The sequence below is a fragment of the Prosopis cineraria genome, unplaced genomic scaffold (genome assembly GCF_029017545.1).
Source record: "Prosopis cineraria cultivar Desert tree isolate PC_DT_omini unplaced genomic scaffold, ASM2901754v1 PC279, whole genome shotgun sequence".
NCBI lineage: Eukaryota > Viridiplantae > Streptophyta > Magnoliopsida > Fabales > Fabaceae > Prosopis > Prosopis cineraria.
Genome location: NW_026555606.1, coordinates 12700 through 32302, shown reverse-complemented (window position 1 = coordinate 32302; position 19603 = coordinate 12700). Strand labels below are relative to the sequence as shown.

The following is a 19603-nucleotide window of genomic DNA, read 5'->3' as shown; positions in this document are numbered from 1 at the left end:
AAACACATACACGCACCATATTCACTCTTCCTATATTGCTTTTACTGGCTTTTTGAGTCGGATTTGGATATGCTGAGTGTCTTAAACTTATTCAACCACTATTGAAATTTATCAACATTTAAAATTAATTATCATTATACATTTCCCTATAAAAATTCAGAACAATTCTATATGTTATACCCTTCAAAAATTTGAGATTCGATGATTTCTAAGTATCATATGACAAAATCTTTGACAATCATTCAATATAATTCAATAGTTAATCATCTCAAGTGGGACACTTATTAAGTGAGTAGATTTGTGTTGCTTGGATGAATTTGATGAATTTCTCTTTTCTTAGTGGAACAATAATTGAATTGAACTCTGTGCCATCCACGAAGCATCCTAAGCATTATCAGATGCTCAACGTGTAGCTTCTTTTTATTATTTAACCTATTTAATTAATTAATTGATGCGGGATCAAAACTTTATTATGCACTGCGTACGTTGTTGCTTTTTCTGGGTCTCTTTCAACTTTTTAATTTTTGCACTTTTTAATTTCAAAACTTTATTGTTGTCTTGTAGTAATAATGCGGGTCTTATGCTACCTAAAGTGTTGTGAACCTTCCAGGAATTAAGTTGAGAGACTAAGTAAGTGCGATCACAAGGTTCCATGGATCCAATAATCTTATCATTTTTAATTACACAAGAAAAAATGCCAAGCATACTAAATTTATATAATTACATTTGGTGTGAACAAATAAGTCAGTAATTTGGTCAAAAAAAAAAAAGTGAACATATGTGTAAGTTTGAAATAACTTTTGATTTAGTTTTGGTTAATTTACATGTAAAATAACACACGCACACGCAAACACACATTTTACTCCATTAATAAAATACAACCATATGAATTCTTTAATGTAAATTATATGGACAGTTCAAATTCTACTAAAGACTATTAATGCCACTGTATTAACGCACGTCACGGATATTTTTCCCTTTGGTCACATTAATGAGTTGTAAAATGACTAAGCAATTCTCATTAATGATTTTTATAGGCTTAACATGCCGCCGGTATTATAGATGTATCAATAATCATTTTAATTTATTTTTTATTAATTATTATGTGTAATCATATTATGTTTTATTTTTTATAATCATATTTATATTTTCTCTTGTAATAAAATACAATCATAAATGTGAATTCTCAGAAATATAATATGAACATTCCAATTTTAACAAAGAATTTATTGTTAACTATTGTACCATTCTCTTAACGTTATGAATTTATATGCTGTTCATCGTCATCATTCAATACGTATGATTGACACGAAAATTATGACACGAGTAGAAAGATGTGCGAGAAATTCATTGTCCCTTTTTCTTTTCTTTTTCCAGAAATTACTATATTTTATCATAGGATATCTTAGATGATCATGATAGAATAAAGTTTTTGTAGCTAACTAAAGTTAGTATGAGTGGTAGATCATGCTATTACTTAAGCAAATGATTGGGCGTTTGATTTTCAACCCTTGTGTATGTAGTAACTAAGTTGGGAAAGGCCTATCTTTTGCTCTCAATACCTTAGGATAGATAATCTTTGCTATCAATGGAGCCTACTCCTTATACTATCCACAAAAAAAAAAAAAAGAAAAGAATAAAGTGTATGCAATTTTCATGGCTAAACACATGCACGGGAATTGGAAAATTATTATTATTATTATTATTATTATTATTATTATTATTATGGTTATTTGTTTACTTAACACCTCCTTCTCCATTTATAAGTATTTTAAATATTCGAACTCGACAAAAATAATATACATCGACTAATCAATTGCTAGCATAGAGTCTACTGCACAGCCAAAAACAAAATTCAAATTATGGTGTCATTTTTTCCTAGATGTACTTGAGCATGTTTGACCAAAGGAAAAGAGGACATAGACTAAAAAGATAGATTGTCACCATTAGTGGCTTAACATTGATGAGCTGTAAATGATTAAGCAATTTCTTATCAATGAGTTTTATAGGCTTAACATGCCCTATTATTGTAAACTTTTATTGTAAGAAAACAGTAGTATAGATGCATAAATAATATTTTTTAATTTATTTTTATTAATTCAAATATGCAATCATTTTTATTTTTTATCTTAAAATAAAATACAACCATAAATGTGAATTCTTAAAAATATAATATGAACGCTCTAATTTTAACAAAGGCTCTATTATTAACTGTTGTACCATTCTCTTTATGACATGGATTTATAAGTTGTTCATCATCATTCAAGAAATGTGAAAGGAATTTATGAATTGATTAATAATTTTCTTAGTATGTTGACATTGGCTGACTTCAAAAATTATAGACACAAATAGAAAGATGTGAAGATACAACATCAAGAAATTCATTGTCTCTTTTTCTTTCTTTCTTTCTTTGTTTTTCGAGAAATGAATATAATTTATCTTAGGATAGCTTAGTTAGATTATAAGAATAGAATAAAGTGTTTGTAGTTTTAACTGTTAAATACATCAACACATGCATGGGAATTGGAAAATTTATTATTATTATTATTATTATTATTAATGATGATGATGGATGATGATGATGATTTGTGTACATAACACCTACCTTCATTTATAAAATCATATTTTTAAAAAGTTGAACTCCACAAAAATAATATACACTAACTATTCAATTTTTAACATAGAGTATATTATTTCACGGCCCCAAAAAAAAAAATCCCCTTTAGTGTCTTTCTTTGTTTTTTTTTTTTAAGATGAGTACTTGAGCAGGTTTGACCAAAGAAAAATGTGAACACCGATTGAAAAGATAAATTGTCACCTTTAATGGCTTCTTTTTCTTGTTGGCTTCATTAATGGGTTGAAAAAAGCAACAGTTCTATATATTATTATGTCATTTTCCTTACACGAACTTAATGTTCAAATTTCAAAATGAAATGACTTAGCTTAATATATATATATATATATATATGTGTGTGTGTGTGTACGTATGTATGTATATGTATGTATTTATATAAATTATTTTTATTCCTCTACTTTTATTACTGTGCCATTTTCTCTATGAATATGGATTGACTTAGACTTTGAAGTTTTGTAGCCAAACAAAAGAATAAGACTACTATAACATTATCTAAAATTTTATTATATTCCTCCAGTTATATTTGTAAGGAACTTGGAGGAGGGATTTTATCATCCTTTTCATAAAATTTCACGATCACTCATAACCTACTGCATTTACAAACCCTAATGTTTTTTCATTATGTAGGCTGAAAAAACACCAAGAATAACAATTGAATCACACTATGCGCTTTCTACGAAGTATCCTTAGCATTATTAGATGCTCAACGTGTAGCTGGTTTTTTATTTAACCACTTTAATTAATTAATTAATTGTGGATCAAAACTTTTTGAGTACTCATAAGTATCCTTCTATTAGAGACAATATTATTCTATGTGCAAGCAATCACTAAATTTGAGCACCTCTTGCAATGGGAACTCGAATTTTGGTGTGCCATGTTGTGAGAGATTAGCCCCTGCTACTAGACCTAACCCCGATCCTATCCATAAAGGGTGTTCTACAAAAACAAAAAATAAGGCATCAAGCAAAAAGATGGAATAATCTTTCAATTTTACCCTTCAACTAGAGAAATCATTTGCATAAAAAATAAGATAACTCATTAAGTCATTATCTTCATTTAACTAATTGAAATGTTCATATATTTTTTTAACAAATATAGCAACATAATAACTTTCCTTAAAATACATGAAAAATATCCCAAATACTTTATAAATAGGACAGGAGGAGTGATATGAACATTCTAAATTTAACAAAGACTCTATTATTGACTATTGTGCCACTTTCTTTACGTCATGAATTTTTAAGTTGAATTGACTTTGAAATAAATGAGTTTGAATAAAAATGATGAGACTCAATTTCTTTTTTGGCCCCATTAATAATCAGCAAGTTGTTAAAAAAAGACTGGGCAATTTCACTTTTACAGACCGAAGAGTCTCCTTGACAGTACTATTATTTTTTCATAACATAAATATTCAAGTTTACACTTGACTAAGAAAAACATAAACTAGAGTAAAAAGATGAATTGTCACCAACCAGGACTTATTTTTCTCTGGGGAGAAAAGACAAGAAGGCATCGATATGAATTTACGGATTTCCACTATTTTTGAATGAAATGACATAGAAAATATAATTGTTAAAGATATTTTTATTCCTCAACTATTTGCATAGAAGCGTCTAATATTTGAAACTTTTTTCTTAGGTAATGTCTTCCTTCACTATTTGAAAATAGTGCAAAATGTTATATACAATGACACAAAAAATTATAAATAAATATCCTATAAAAAAAATAATATTGATTAAATTCTCTAACTTAAACATAAATTTTGTGATTTGCATGGCACTTAATTGCTTGTACGATGAGGTTGTATCAGAAATTTTTGTGCTAATTTAAATAAAAAATATTTTATTTAAATAGCTTTCATATTTTTGCTAGTATTAATTTACTTGTCATACTTTCTCTTTTTTATAACATTGGTCTTTTAATGTTTTTTAATTTCGCCCGTCATTTAGTTGCGTTAGAGTTACAGAAGATGAAGTTTGGCCCAAAAAAAAAAGAGTTACAAAAGAGGAAATTCTTAATTGTATTAAAATAATTAAATTGTTGAATTAAATGAGGATGAAATCAAAAATATTATTAAATATTTTTTTAAAATTATAAAACGACTTATAATATTCATGAAAAAATTTTCAAAGAAAGACCATCACAATAAACCAGAACAAGTACTACTCATTCTTAAATTACCAAGTAATACTTATTTAAGAATAAGCACTACTTATTTAATTTATTTTTTATAGGATTTTATTATATTAAAAAATAAACTGTTGATGTTCAATAATTGAGGGAATTTCCTCTATATTTACAGTTCATTCATTGATGCAATTTAAAACAAGTATCATCTTTGGAGAAACTTCTTCTGTGAGGCGGTGGATTCTTTTACAAGGCAGATTGGTAGGATTCTGGATACAAATGGTGAGTGGGGCTTCCTTCAAACCAATGAGATTATATTACTGTATGATGATATGATCCCCTGTGGATCTTTCTAAATGTTAGTATAGGGATGAGAAGGGCTTAGTTTGCCCGTGGATTCTTGTTTAGTTTTGTTTTGGGCTTTTTACTTCTTTGTTTAATCAAAACACAACACACAAAAAAGTCTCATCTCATCTTTCTACTCATGTTCATGCATTTTCAAGTCTAAGTCAATTGATATATCCTCTGGCGTAGAGGAAGGGGCTGCACAAAATATAATATAGGGTCTTCCTAAACAATAAAATATTCCTTTGTCATTTTTAAATAATTTCACTAATACAAAATAGAATTTTAACAACACTTTTTTCATCATAGTTTATCAAAAAATTGTGGTAATATTAGACTTAGTGGTGAATATATAAATATGTTGGAAATGCAGCATTTACGATGACAGTTCTAAGAAAAAACTGTCACCATAAATGTTTGTGTGACAATTAAATAAAATTTAATAAATTAATAAAATTAATTAATTATAAAAAATTATTAATCAAGTTTTTAATTGTGTCTAATTTATCTAAAATCAGACACATTTATGGTGACAGACATCCCACAGGCTTGTCACCATAAAGGTGTCTCCAAACAAATTAAACAAAATTAATTTTTGTTATCAAGGAGACAAATTTATGATGACAGGCCTGTGGGATACTTGTCATCATAAATATGTCTGTTTAATATCACATTAATGTAATTTAGTAATTAATTAATTAAAATAAAATGATTAATCAATTTATCTTATTTTAATGCATTTAAATTAATAATTATTAATTAATAATTTAAATTTAATTTAAAATTATTAAATATTAATTAAAACTTATGGCGATTGAAGTTGAGGGTAGAAACCCCTCAGCTAGTAAAAATATTTTAATTAAATAAAAAAATAAAAACAATTTAATTATTTAACTTATGGCGACAGGCATTTGTTGAACTTGTCGCCATAAGTTTTTAGCTGTGGGCAAAATTCCTCCATCAATTTCTTGTGCTTATTGCATGCTCCAGGTTCTTGTTTTTGTTTTTGGCTTTTTTTTTTTTTGTTTTTTGCAATTTTGTTTTCCTTTATTCATCCTTTTTTTTTTGGCATCTTTTACCTAAAATTTTTTCTACGTCAAATAATAACACGAGCTCATTAAAGATCTATTTTCTAAGTCAACGATTGACATGTCCATGATCTAGAAGATGATTGATAAAGAGGCATCTCATTAGATTAATAGATCATAGATGCTTATACTTGACTTGCAGGTTTTTATATATAGCACACGATGATTTGGTTAAGGATCAAGAATAGTACTCAACAAAAAACTATAATATCTCCCTGATTTGCTTACTTCCATAACATGTTAGATTGAAGAAACTCTCATGCCTGAAGATTATTGACAGGATCGTAATCTCAGTTCATTCAAACACATGCCAATTTATTTTTAATTTATTTGAGGTTTGTCCAATAATAATTTAAAAGGGTGAACTTAATCTTGTTCTTGAGATGTACTATTTGCTATCATGTTTTCCAATGAAAACTTGACTATGAACTATGAAAGATAATCTTTTAAAAGATCCCAATATATGGTGTTGAACTCAGTGCGTACAAGTTTATTTCTTTTATGTTGGAATAAGAATGCAGTTCTTTGGGTCTCTGACATGTGCAAGCAAAGAATACACCATACTGTGAAGTCAGTATGGAAGGAAAAATATGAAAAAGAGTAATCTTAGCATCTAATTGTTGAACATGCCATATTGTGATTATTTGAGATTATAGAGAACCCTATTCCATATATTCATTCCACTTGTAAAATCTATAATTATTTTTTCAGAAAATTTCTCATGCTTTTATCAGCATTTTTGGATTCCATCACATGCTTAGATACTATGTAATGACTATAATGATATAACCGAAGTGTACTTCCACATAGTTGGGCATAAATGCGGCCATTATAGATCATATAATGCATGTGATGTTGCTCCACCTGTTCTTTCTCAATGACCACATTATTATGCTTCTAGAAAGCATATATTGGTAAGCAAGAAATTAAAGTTAGCCCCTATTGTACTTTTCTTATCAAACAAATACAACAAGATTTTTTTTTGCATTTTTTCCTTTTTTTTTTCAACTTGTAAAATTAAGCTGGCAACTATTGAGATTGAAATTAAGTTTTTATTATTAATAACTCTATTTTGCATTATTAATAGCATATATTTAATATTTTCTAAGTGTGTATATTTTGTAAACAAATCTTTAACGACATATTAGGAATTAGCAGAAATAAAGTGGGTGCAAAAGCAAGTGAGTATTTCAAATTTATTCCCTAATTAGAATAATATTATAATATTGGTTTAATAAATTTAATTATTTTTTATAGTGTTTTCGCCAACTAGGAAGTGTTGCATGTAGTTATTATGTAATGATTTTCATGTATGAAATTATCACTCAAGGTATTATCTACTCACTTGATCAGGTAATAATTTGTTAATAATGATTTATATTTTAAAGCTTGCCCTATACTTGATTATAATTCATGTGTATACCGTTATTGAATTTGTAGCATTTCAAAAGATTAAAGCCATATTCTAAGCAAGAGTTGAGACATATATGTAATATTTAGTCTAATTTTTTCTAGAATTGATAGGATTAGAGTAGAGGTTTTCTAGATATTTGTTTTGGAAATGTGCATTTTTTAGTTGATATGTTTTTATTGAATATCTTTATATTAGTCTCTGGAGCTGCTGTTTATATATTAATATAAGTTTTATAAGTAAGAGATGTATATAGTTATAAGTGATTCTTTAAAAAATATATATATATATAGCATTTACGGCCACAAGTGTAACTATAACTTTAACTAATTGGACAAACATTTATTGGTTAATAAAAATTTTAAATAACATAAAATTTGAAATATTAAATAATAAAAGTATAAAATATAAAATTTGATTGGACAAACAATTTTATAAATAGTTGAATATACATCTATGCTAAAAATTAACATAATTAATTATTCAATCTATAATTCTAAAAACTTGATCTTTAGTTATTATTATTATTATTAAACGATGATTATAATTTTAATGAATTAATAATATTTTGTAAATAAAGAATAATAAATTAAATTTGGGGCAGCATAGTCAAATAACATCTCATTTTTAAATCCACTTTTCAAAAGCTCCATCCTCTCACATCCACTAAATCCACTTTCAATAAGACTCTCAAAGCACTTTTAATATGCACTTCCATCTTCTTATTTTTTTCCCCCAAACAACTCTCACGTGCAAAATAACATAATATGGAATTCTAAAGGTATACAGTCGTCGGTCATTCTTTCACCTTGTATGTGATTTAAAGAAATATTCTGCATTGGATTTTCTATCAATTTTGGAGACTCGTGCTTCTACTAGGAAGACTACATATTTAATTGGGAAGTTGGGCTTTCAATTTTTTGATTATGTTGACGCTGAATGTTATAGTGGTGGGATACTAGCTAGTATAACAAAGTTGAGGCACTACAAAAACATCTCTAATTCATGCAACTTAGTATCAAAACTTTCAACAATGAGAGCTAGTTCCTAACTATCATCTGTGCCAGTCCAAATTATGAAAACTGACAGTGTTGGTGGGATGAGCTAAGACAGTTAAGGTTAAGCACCCAAGGTGCTTGGGTCATTGGAGGTGATTTCAATGCGCCCCTCCTTGATTGTGAACAAACTTCGGCAATTGTTTTGGAGACCCCATGTGATAAAGCTTTTGAAAAATGGGATGAGAATATGGATATCATAGATTTGGGCTTTATAGGACTTGTGTTTACTTGAAAAATGGGAGGCACTGAAGCTTGTCTTGATTGGTCCCCCCCCAAAATCCAATGGTTGTAGAAATTCAAAGATGCCACTATTTCTAATCTTCAAGTGAAAAAATAGTTATTTAAACTGGCCTTTTGAAATACACTAGTCGCGTATGCACCAAATTAAACTCAGTGGACACCCTAATGTGTATAGGGCACAACCTAGGTCGAATCCCCTAGCAAGTTAGATTAAAAAATTGATTGAGAATGATTATCAAATGTGCTATAATTGACAATGGAAATTGGTTTGATTAATTTTCTAAAAATGAAACTAAAATTCTAACTAATGTTTATGCAATTTTTTATTTTAAGAGAAAATGAGTGAACCAATGAAAATGTGTTTGCAACAATGAATGGAAGTGATCCCTAGGAGTATGATGGTGAAGAAATCCTCATTCAACAATTAAATTGCTAAGAATATGCTCTCATTGGCCAAGTGTAGTTCAAGACTATCCCAAACATAGCTCACAAAGTCACATGCACAAGCCTAACCATTATCACTCATGTAGTGAACTAAATTAGCATCATTAAGCTCTCAATATGTTATTATTTGATTAATTGGCTTAGAACAGTACCTAAACCGATACATAACAAGGAATTAATTCCAAATTAACCTTAATTAGAATTTGTCGAGACCTCACAATGTAACTATACAATTGCTAATACCAAGAACACTCAATAATTCATCACAACTATGCATTAAACCAATGAAATTAAAATTAAGTAACAATTCCTACAACCAATCAATCTAATAACAAAGTATCCTCAACTAAAATGACAAAGGCATTTAATCAAACACCTTGAGTGCAACATTACAACTTCACCAATTCAACTATGAAAAGGAAAAATGCAAGTAAAAAAATCAAGAGGAACTAGAGTCTAGAAATCCTTAGCCATTGAAGTCCATGAATTCAATCTTCAATCCATCAATCCCCAGGGAATCAAGAAGCTCCTAGCCACTCCTCATCATAGCGTCAATTCTAGCTCCAAGGGTGCAAAACGATTGGGCCATTGCTGGAGGAATGAGAGACGCGAGAGAGAATGATGATAAGAGGATCAGAGATGGAGAGAGCAAGATGAAAAGTGAATGTAGAGCCTCCCTCTTTTGATGATTTCACTACCCTTTATTTATATTCCAGTCCCGTAATTTTTTTTGTGAAGATCAGAAAATAAAGTGAGAGATAAGGACTTCTTCAAAAAGAGAATAAGAACAAATGATATGAAGCCAAAAATTCAGGTGGAGAAGTCGAAGAAGATCAATTGCCCTGCATCTGAATCTGATTGTGTGTGTGTGTGTATCCCAAAAAAAATAAAAATAAAAATAATAATTCCAAAATCCACCTCAAGTTGCCCATTACGTGATAGAAACGGAGGAAATAATAATCAAGATGATGTCATCATAGGAAAATCAAGTCTAAACAAATTTGTGGATTGCACGTGATTCTTCAATTCAAAGGAATGTAATGACTTGTGATCTCATTTTTTTCTTTTTTTTCTGCTGGAAATTAATCTAGATCTGAAAATTGAGTTAAAGGGTGATAATTCCAAAATTTATATAATGAAAAATGAATTGCCAAGTGAAAAAAATTAAAAGAGTAGAAAGCATAGGAAGTGAAATTGGGTAGAAAATTGGCTGGCAATTGTGAGAGGATAGAATGGGAGTTCAATGGAATCAAGAATGGCTTAGGAAAAATATTAAAAATAAATAGAGAAGAAAATAAAATAAGATAAGGAAAAGGTCCCAATTTATCCTCTCTCTTCTTCTCTTTTCCATATAGCCCCCTACATATAAAATAAAAAAATAAATGGAAAATGAATTTTAGGGAATTAAAATAATATTCAATAAAATCTGGAAAAATATGCAATAAATCTCAAAAATTCCTTAATAATATTTCTTTTCCCTTTAACTAGAAATATTACATATTTATTCTAAATTATGTCAAAACAAATATTAGAAAGCTAAGATAAAAGAGGTAAAAGTGTGTAAAATATATGAATATCACCTTTCTAGACTAGTTGTTAGCGCAAGTGGTTTAGAAAGATAGGCGGTGGCACTATCATAATTATATGGAATCTCGTTAAAACTTTCCAGACTGGTTACAAGACTAACCAGTCCTAAAAATCTTTTATAGATGGGTTGCCAACACAATCGGTCTAGAATATTTTTTTAAAAAAAATCAAAAGTTAATTTTTTCTTTTACACTTTCTACACTGGGTAACTAAATAACCGGTTTGGAAATTTTTTTCAGGGGGAATGACAATTAAATACCTTCTAAGAACATTAATCCTAATTATGGACCGTGAAATTTTGAAATCCTAGTTAAGGACCATGGTCTTTAATTGTGATAAAAAATATAGTTTGTGAGGTGGAGTTCATTATTGTCACTTGAGAATTCACTAACCCAACTTGAAAAAATTTGTAACTGTGTGAAAACATGAACCCCACTTGAAAATCAATTGTTTAACAAAAAGTGCCACTTAAGAATTCACTAACTTGACTTGAAAAAATTTCTAACGTATATTGTGAAAATATGAAACTCCAATTGGGAATTGATTGTTTAATAAAAAACACTAATTTGGACAAGTCATTTTTATTAATGATTCTCAAATAGGGTTTCATTTTTTCACAATATACGTTAGAAATTTTTTTTAAGTCTAGTTAATGAATTCCCAATTGGTGTTTTTTGTTAAACATTCCATTTTTAAGTGGGATTTCATGTTTTCACAATATACGTTAGTAATTTTCTCAAGTTAGGTTAGTGAATTTTCAAGTCACATTAGTGAATTCCACCTCACAAATTACATTTTTTATCACAATTAAGGACCATGGTCCTTAACTGGAATTTCAAAATTTCACAGTCTGTAATTGGGATTAATGTTCTAAGAAGATCCTTAATTGTCATTCTCCCATGTTTTTTATTTTTTAATGAAATTTTTTTGAAGATATATAGACTAGTTAAGCTAACATCCAGTTTAGAAAATGTTTATTTTTTTTAAATTTCAAATGACTTTCTATAGCAGTTATATTGGAAACTGGTGTCTAAAAAGTGTTAGAAATGAGATGGTTGCATAGGGAGAGGCCAATTTACTATGTATTGCTCCTAATATGAATTGCTTGCATTGGGAGAGACTGTTCCATTTTACAGCAGTATGGGTTCTCCATGATGAACTTGAAGATAATAAAGATAATTGACTACGCTGAAAGGAGAATGTGGGTTGGCCTCTGAGTGAGATTCTTGCTTCTCTAGTTTTAATATAAAGATAATGTAAAGAATCAGAATGGAACAGAAAAAAGTAGAAGAAAAGATTAATATATTCAACTAAATCATGATCATGATGATCATGTAAAAATTCTTTAGATAATGTAAAGATGATATGCATAAGAACGCCTAATCATGATGATACATGAGGTGGGGCAAAACATCAATGAATATAGGTGGGACAAGTGACCTTTTATATAGACTAGAGTGCAAACCAACTATAAACTAACCAATACAAAATTACATCTAGTATCTATAGAAATTTGTATCCACTTTCATTTATGAAACAAGAAGTAGGTAGTAGTAACATTCATGATTTAATTGGAGCAACAAGGTCATCAACATACAGTTTCAGATAACAAAAATATAAATGTGTTTATCGATTATTGTCTCAACTCATCTTCATTCATTTTACTATTTTTTTAATTTTACCATTTTTTTTATTTTTTTTATTACTTTTACTCTTCTTTATTAACCCAGTTAGTGTATAATAAAAATTAAAATATAAAATTTACTATTATACAAAAATATCACATATTTTACACTCATTATTTTATTTTTGACTTTTTTTCTAATTAAAAGGGCTCCTTCCCCCTATTTTTTCTCTTTCTTCCCCGCTTCAGCTTTAGTCTTTAGCTTCAGACAAAAACAAAATCCCTAAATGCCAAAATAACTTAATCGCTGATGAATGAACTGGGATGATATGGTCTTGGCGTTTCTGGTGAATGAAAACGATCAATAAAGAATTAGAAATGGTCAAATGGGACATGGGATTTGTGTTGTGGCTTTGTGCCTTGTGCAACTGTGAGTGAATTTGTGAGAAAGCCTTCTCTTGGGAGTTAGAACCACAACTTTTTTATTTTTTATTTAACAATGATATTATTCATTTATTTCTTTTATTTTATTTTTATTTGATATGTTTATGTCATATTGTTATTATAATAATTTATTTAGATTTTCAAATGAAATTTAGTTTTTTTTTAGGCTTCTTACAGTGGAGAAAATTTTCAAAAGAAAAGCAACATCATTAGACCAACAATCTTCTCAAACTCATGGTGAATGTAGAGATAGAACATTAGATCCAAGACTTTTGGAATTTAATTTACAAAGGTTCCTAGTGATCTTAGTTTGAGATTAAAAATGTCTTGTTGTCATCCAAATGATAGAGATGAAATTAGAAGATATTATTTGCAAAAAGGTCCCTGTCAACCAAAAGAGATTAATTTTTCACAAAGACAATTTGGGAATACCTTTGGTACATTTAATCTTGATTGATATCCAAAATATGAAATCTCATAGGGAACAAAAGTTTGGATTGAATTGATCGAGTAAGATTAGGGTTCACAATGGTTAAAATTTGAGGCAAAGAAAAGAAAAAGAAAAGAAAAGCAAATTTCTTTGTTTTTCTTTTTTTTTTTTTGTGGGTGAAAAAATGGACCCCAAAATCTCACGACTTTCATCGTCTTTGGTTTCCCAAAGTTGTGAGTGAAAATCATGACTTTTATCATAATTTTTTGCAACAAAAAAATTCCGGAAAAAAAAAAAAACAAGCCTGAAATGTAAACCTTTGATGCAATCAAGTAGACATTATTCAAGTTACCATCTTGAGCGAGTATATAATTTTGTCCCCCAGCATACTTTTTCTTTTTTTGCCAATATCCTCATTATATCTTCTCTTACTTTAATTTGCAAGGAGATATATTTAGGGATAGTGTAGTTTATGATGCTCAGATATCTAAATGTAAAATGCAAGCTTATAACTAAGCCAAAAAATGCAAGTTTCTATGTAACAAAAAGAAAAAGTTTTTTATTAGTTATGGACCTATTAAATTAAGCCTGTAGTAAAAAATGAAACTTATGAGAAAGAAGCTGCATTTTCGTGATGTATTCTGTATGAAGAAGAAACTAAAATAAAAACAATAGACAGATAGGATTAGTTTAGAAAATTGAATAATTTAAATTTAAATTTAATTTACAAAACATTACATAATTTTTAGCTGTATTAGATATGTAGCTCATGAACTTACATTGAATATCCTCCATGTTGTTGTATGTCAATAGTAATTTATATTATGCTGTTGTAATGGAATTATATAATGTTCGTGTATGGCATCAATTAAAGGTGAATTTGACAACTAGGAAAGGGAGAATTTGACAAGATGGTCAAAGATTAGGTATGGATTAGGAGACATACATGTTTTAAATAATACCATTATTTGCTAGTGGCGAAGTAGGTAAGGCAATGAATGCCATATTAAAACATATTTTAAATGTAACCTCACCAGTTCCACCTTGCTCACTAGAACTCACAAAAAATAAAGATGAAGTTGGCCAACAACGACTAGACTGAAAATAGTTTATTTAAAAAAATTTTATAATAACCACTTTTTATAGAGAATGTTTCTGATCGTGCTGAGACACACACACAAACACAAATATGTAATTTGATTGGCTTCACGTGGTCATAAAGGTATGGAGAAAAATATTGTAGGATAGCTAGCCAACAATGTTATAGTTTCATGACTATCTCAATACAATTAAAATCACTTTAATAGGAACTGGATTAAAAAAATCACATACTGATTATTTAACAAAATCTTTTTAACATAAAAAATAAAATTTATATGATGCTACATTATTTATAACGCGATCAAAGCACAGACAAAAGTAAAATCAACAAAAGAGAAAAATGAAACAAAGAAGAATACAATAATAGCCTGTTATCCTCAGTCATGTAACGAGCACTCCAAACTGGGACATCAACAAACATGGTTCCTTTTATGGTATATTAGTTATATACGTATCGTAATTTATTTCATGCTTGAGGTATAGTTGTTTTTTTAATTATTATAGACATTTTGCTCAGTAATCTTTGGTCTTCTTTGTAAGAAAATCGAGAATTGACCGCTTATTGAGGGTTTCAACTTTTAAGATGAGCAAGGTTATGAAAGACTCGAGAGCGTGATTTAATTTGTTCTAGCTATTTGGGCAAATGGGCTTATAAATCCGTGATCATGAAATTATATAACTTTATAGCTTCAAAATATCTATTTTTCATCAATAAAATTTAATTCAAGAAATCTAATCAATGTATTTAATTGACATAATTGCATGAAATACATAGAAGTGATTACGTCACTGCAATTAAACTTTGATCGGTAAGGACATTGCAGAGAGCTTTCGACCCAATTTAAATTGCAAGTTGGATCAGTTGTCAAAGTTGACTTTTGAAAAACAAAAACAAAAGAAAAAACAGCTGACAAAGTTGACTTGACCATGCTATTTTTACCAAGTCAACCTAAAAAGCCCATCGTCATTATAATTGAACACGGCTTTCCTCTCAGTTCTTACACCAAAAGAAAAAGAGTTCTTCCAGTTTCAGAAGACCAAAGGAATTTGATCTGAAGACTGAAGCTGCTAAACCTCCTCTTCTTCTCCATGTGCAATGACGATGGACCTTGTCGAGACTGTTCACCGAAGCAGTTTCGGATGATCTTCTTCGGTGTGTCCTTTCACTCCTTCCTTTGTCCCAATACTTCCTTCGGTTCTTATTATAAAACACTATTTTTGAAAGAACTTTTTGTCCTTACTATAAAGCACTTGATATGTATTACTTTGTGGATCATTGTACATATGGGTTTATATTTGGATGATGTTTAAACTTTTTAATAGTTTGTTATCGGTATTTATTATTGGTATTGTGTATGACTTATTGAAATAGAAGCTGTGAAAGTGCAATTTTCTTTATTATTGATTTTCTACTACACTATAAAAAATGGATTGGCTAGCCCATCCCATTTTAACCTGCACGGGTTAGCCTAGATAGTTTTTACATGGGCTAGGATGGGCATGAGCTGAATTTTCCAGCCGGTGTCCGAGACGGGATACGCTATGAGGAACCCTTTTGGTTGAGTGAAATTTTTAAAATGATTTTTTCTATATATTTCATATTTAGTGACTGGTGTTTTTCTGGGAAGCTTTTAATAAAAAAACGGTTGTTGGTACCTTTGTTTGCAATGGCCCCCAAGAATCTAGAGAATTTTTTTTAATGTCTTTATTGATTATTTTTCTTTTTTGTGTTCTTCATTGAATACAATATCTGATTATTAAAATATCTAGAGTGAGATCTCTAATTCTTTCAAGAGTATTTGAACTACTTAGTTGAGAATTATGTATCTCTTGGCGTGGTTTTAATATTTGCATTATGCTGAGTTATTCTTTGAATATTGTTGGACTATTCATGCTAAAATTAATGGTTTGTTATTTACATATTATATTTTTCATGGAAAAATCATTATTTTCTATTTAATTAATTTAAGTTATTTTAATCATGACCGGTGGCTCCAGGTTGACCCCAGTTGGACCCATGACCCTTGAATGCTTTGACTAGTTTAATGACGAGTCTTGGTCCTGTTTTTTGCACCTTATGTAGCACATAGTTCTTTAAATTCAATGAGATAATGGAAGAAGACTATCTTCCACAGTAACACGATTAGTGTTCCTGCCCACGATGGGCATGGCAAGCCTAAATTTCTCTTCTCCTTCCTCAAGATAACAGTTCCTTCTTTTTATAAATTTATTTCCAGTTTTGAGTTAGTTTGACTCTAATGAATTCTTTGTCTTCTACCCTGTCCTTGAGTTTTTTTTTTTTTAGAGGGACCAACAGATGAAGCTCTAAAGAAAAAAATAGATGCCCAGAATTGTCAGAAGTTTTCCTATAAAACCTTATGTCAAGCTACCAATAGATTTGCCTCTCGAAATAAGCTCGGTCAAGGAGGCTATGGACTTGTGTACAAGGTAAGATCCTTAAGCAATTTTCTAATTTTTATAGGAATTTCAATTTTTCAACTCAACTTAGAAGGTAATTAAGGCATACGTGGTTGATTTAAAATGTCAATGAAGAAAGACAAAAGATAGCGGAAACATCACACAACAGTGGAAATTAATTTCCAAAATTATTGTATTTGTTCGTTATGCCAAACTTCTGCTTTTTTTTTTTTTTTTACTTTAAAAAGCATTTTACAAATGTTGATTTTAAAGAGATTTAAATTAAACCTTTGGTTTTTATGCTATAACAGGGGGAGTTGGATGATGGGAAAGAGATTGCAGTGAAGGTGCCATTAAATTTGTCAACACAGCATGAGGAACAATTGATAAAGGAGATAGAGTTGCTGAGTAGCGTGAAACACCCTAATGTGGTAAAATTGTTTGGTTATTGCACTAACAAGAAAAAAATCTTACTTGTTTACGAGTACGTTCCAAACAAGAGTCTCAACATGCTTTTATTTGGTAAGTGCCTACCTGCCTCAACCTCATCTTGTAACCAATCTCATGTCATTTTTTAAACTAGGAGTAATGCACTCTGCAGGTCCCAATAGGAGAGACCAGGAGCTTGATTGGAGTCGAACCTACAACATAATCGTAGGCATCGCAAGGGGTTTGAGCTATCTTCACATTAACCCCCAAAATTGCATCATCCATCGTGACATAAAGCCTGAAAATATCTTGCTTGATCATAAATGGGTGCCCAAGATTTCTGACTTTGGCCTTAGCCGCCTATTTGAGGAAGACCAAACCTCTGTCTATACTGATACAATAGCTGGCACTCGGTATGTTTTTAAATTTTGAGAGAAAAGTAAACCGCATATCATTTGATTTTATCTCTATTTCTCGTCATTTCTGCTTTTACTATCATTGAAAGAGAATCCATCTACTTGAATTTCAGTGTATATGGATTCGATACTAGAGCTTGTGAATCATGTACAGGGGATATGTGGCTCCAGAACATCTGATATCAGTAAAAACAGATGTTTATAGTTTTGGAGTTCTGGTGCTGGAACTGATAAGTGGGAAAAGATCATCATCATTTATGCCACCAGAGGGCAGTGCTATTTGTTTGCTTGATTGGGTAAGAATATTTTCCTCAAAACTCAAATGTAATCTACAAAGAATACTCAAGATCGACGATCAATCAAAACTATTTTCTTTTCTTGTTTTGGGGAAACAGGCATACAAGCTTTATGAGGAAAATAGGATCTTAGAAATTATGGACCCTGCTTTAGCAAATTCCGCAGTGACGGAGCAAGTGATAAAGTGCATTAAAATGGGTTTACGATGCGTTCAAGGTGACCCAGATTTACGTCCAGATATGGAGCGTTGTCTGTCCAAGTTAACATGTTGTGATCAAGACCACAATGAAGCCTCAATTTGCGAACCAGGAACACTTGGTTATGGACGCCATCAATCAGTCTCCCTCTCTAGTGAGTCCCAAAGTCTGAATCTATTTTCAATTATAGCTATTCCAAGATGCTCTACTTTATCAAGGTTCACCGTTTCATTCCTGAAACATCTATATATAACATAACCCTTATTTCATCCTGTTTCTAATTTACTGTACATCAACACATTTCCAAAAAAAACTTGCAGCATTTGAAGGAGCAGAACATGAGGCGAGTAATAATCTTGAGGATATTTCTGGGGATGAGTATGAAGGTGAGGATAGTTGATCAAATTCTAGTCAAAGCAAGTTAGAAGGTTCACATATACTGTAAGTGAAAGTTGAGACAGTACATTCCCTGTCCAAAATGAGTGGCAAGCCTGAACTCGATCCTCATCTACCTGCATGCAACATGGCAACAGATCTCCCAATATTTCCCGAAGTTCTGCAGACATGTCATCACGCTCCTTTTTGTTTTTTTTTTTTTAAATGCAAGGCAAATTTCATTAAGGTCTGTTTATTAATTGAAGTTGTTGAATCTAGTGCTTTCTACTCTTTCAGTTTGAAACATTTTCGTATGTTATGATGAAACTTTGAAACATTTTCGTATGTTATGATGAAACTAGAGGAGTGTCATTTGAAGTTAAAGGTGTTATTAATCTTCCGAGACATCCTATGTAATTTATTCTTCATTATGAACGTGTTGTCAGGCTCTATCTTTTCTTCCTTCATGAAATTTTGGAGCAAGACTTATAAATTAGCATATTATTTTAATTTACAAATTATCTATAAACTTTTTAAAAACTAGTTAAGCCGTTAATATTTAAAAGACAATTTATAAATTTAAAAGATTTCATTAAAGAAAATATTTATTAAATTTTAATTTAATAAAACTTTAGGGTGCTTAGTACTACTGCAAAAAAAAAGTTCACTAGAGACAAATTAGCATGCTAACCCTACAATATCAAGCCACACTAGATGGTAATAATGTAGCCACACATAATACGTGTAAGCAGATAATGGTGAAACAGGTGGCTTCTTAATAGAATAGATTTTTTGTCCCTTAAAAAAATGGTTTAAAATAAAAAAATATCCTACTTATCAGTATAAGTTATCCAGTGTTCTTCCAAAAAACAAATGAGGAGGGGTATGATCTAATACCCCAAAAAAAAAAAAAACAAGGTTAATGGTGGAGGACCAG

At 30.0% G+C, this 19603-nt stretch overlaps 1 protein-coding gene across 1 annotated transcript; it reads left to right on the top strand.

Moving 5' to 3' along the window:
* The first annotated feature begins 15546 nt into the window (after window positions 1-15546).
* Window positions 15547-19126, top strand: LOC129296199 (cysteine-rich receptor-like protein kinase 43). Its single transcript, XM_054934792.1, has 7 exons — window positions 15547-15687; window positions 16840-16982; window positions 17264-17474; window positions 17554-17794; window positions 17952-18093; window positions 18193-18445; window positions 18612-19126. Exons 1-7 carry the CDS (start codon window positions 15624-15626, stop codon window positions 18689-18691), a joined length of 1134 nt encoding a protein of 377 aa, XP_054790767.1. The 5' UTR covers window positions 15547-15623; the 3' UTR covers window positions 18692-19126.
* The last annotated feature ends 477 nt before the right edge of the window (window positions 19127-19603 follow it).

What these genes read in the sequence shown, in the direction of transcription:
- LOC129296199 (XM_054934792.1), top strand. Translation starts at nt 15,624, where the DNA reads ATGTGCAATGACGATGGACCTTGTCGAGACTGTTCACCGAAGCAGTTT. An exon ending in GCTATGGACTTGTGTACAAG is followed by an intron (nt 16,983 to 17,263) that starts GTAAGATCCTTA and finishes ATGCTATAACAG; the next exon opens with GGGGAGTTGGATGATGGGAA. An exon ending in CTATTTGTTTGCTTGATTGG is followed by an intron (nt 18,094 to 18,192) that starts GTAAGAATATTT and finishes TTGGGGAAACAG; the next exon opens with GCATACAAGCTTTATGAGGA.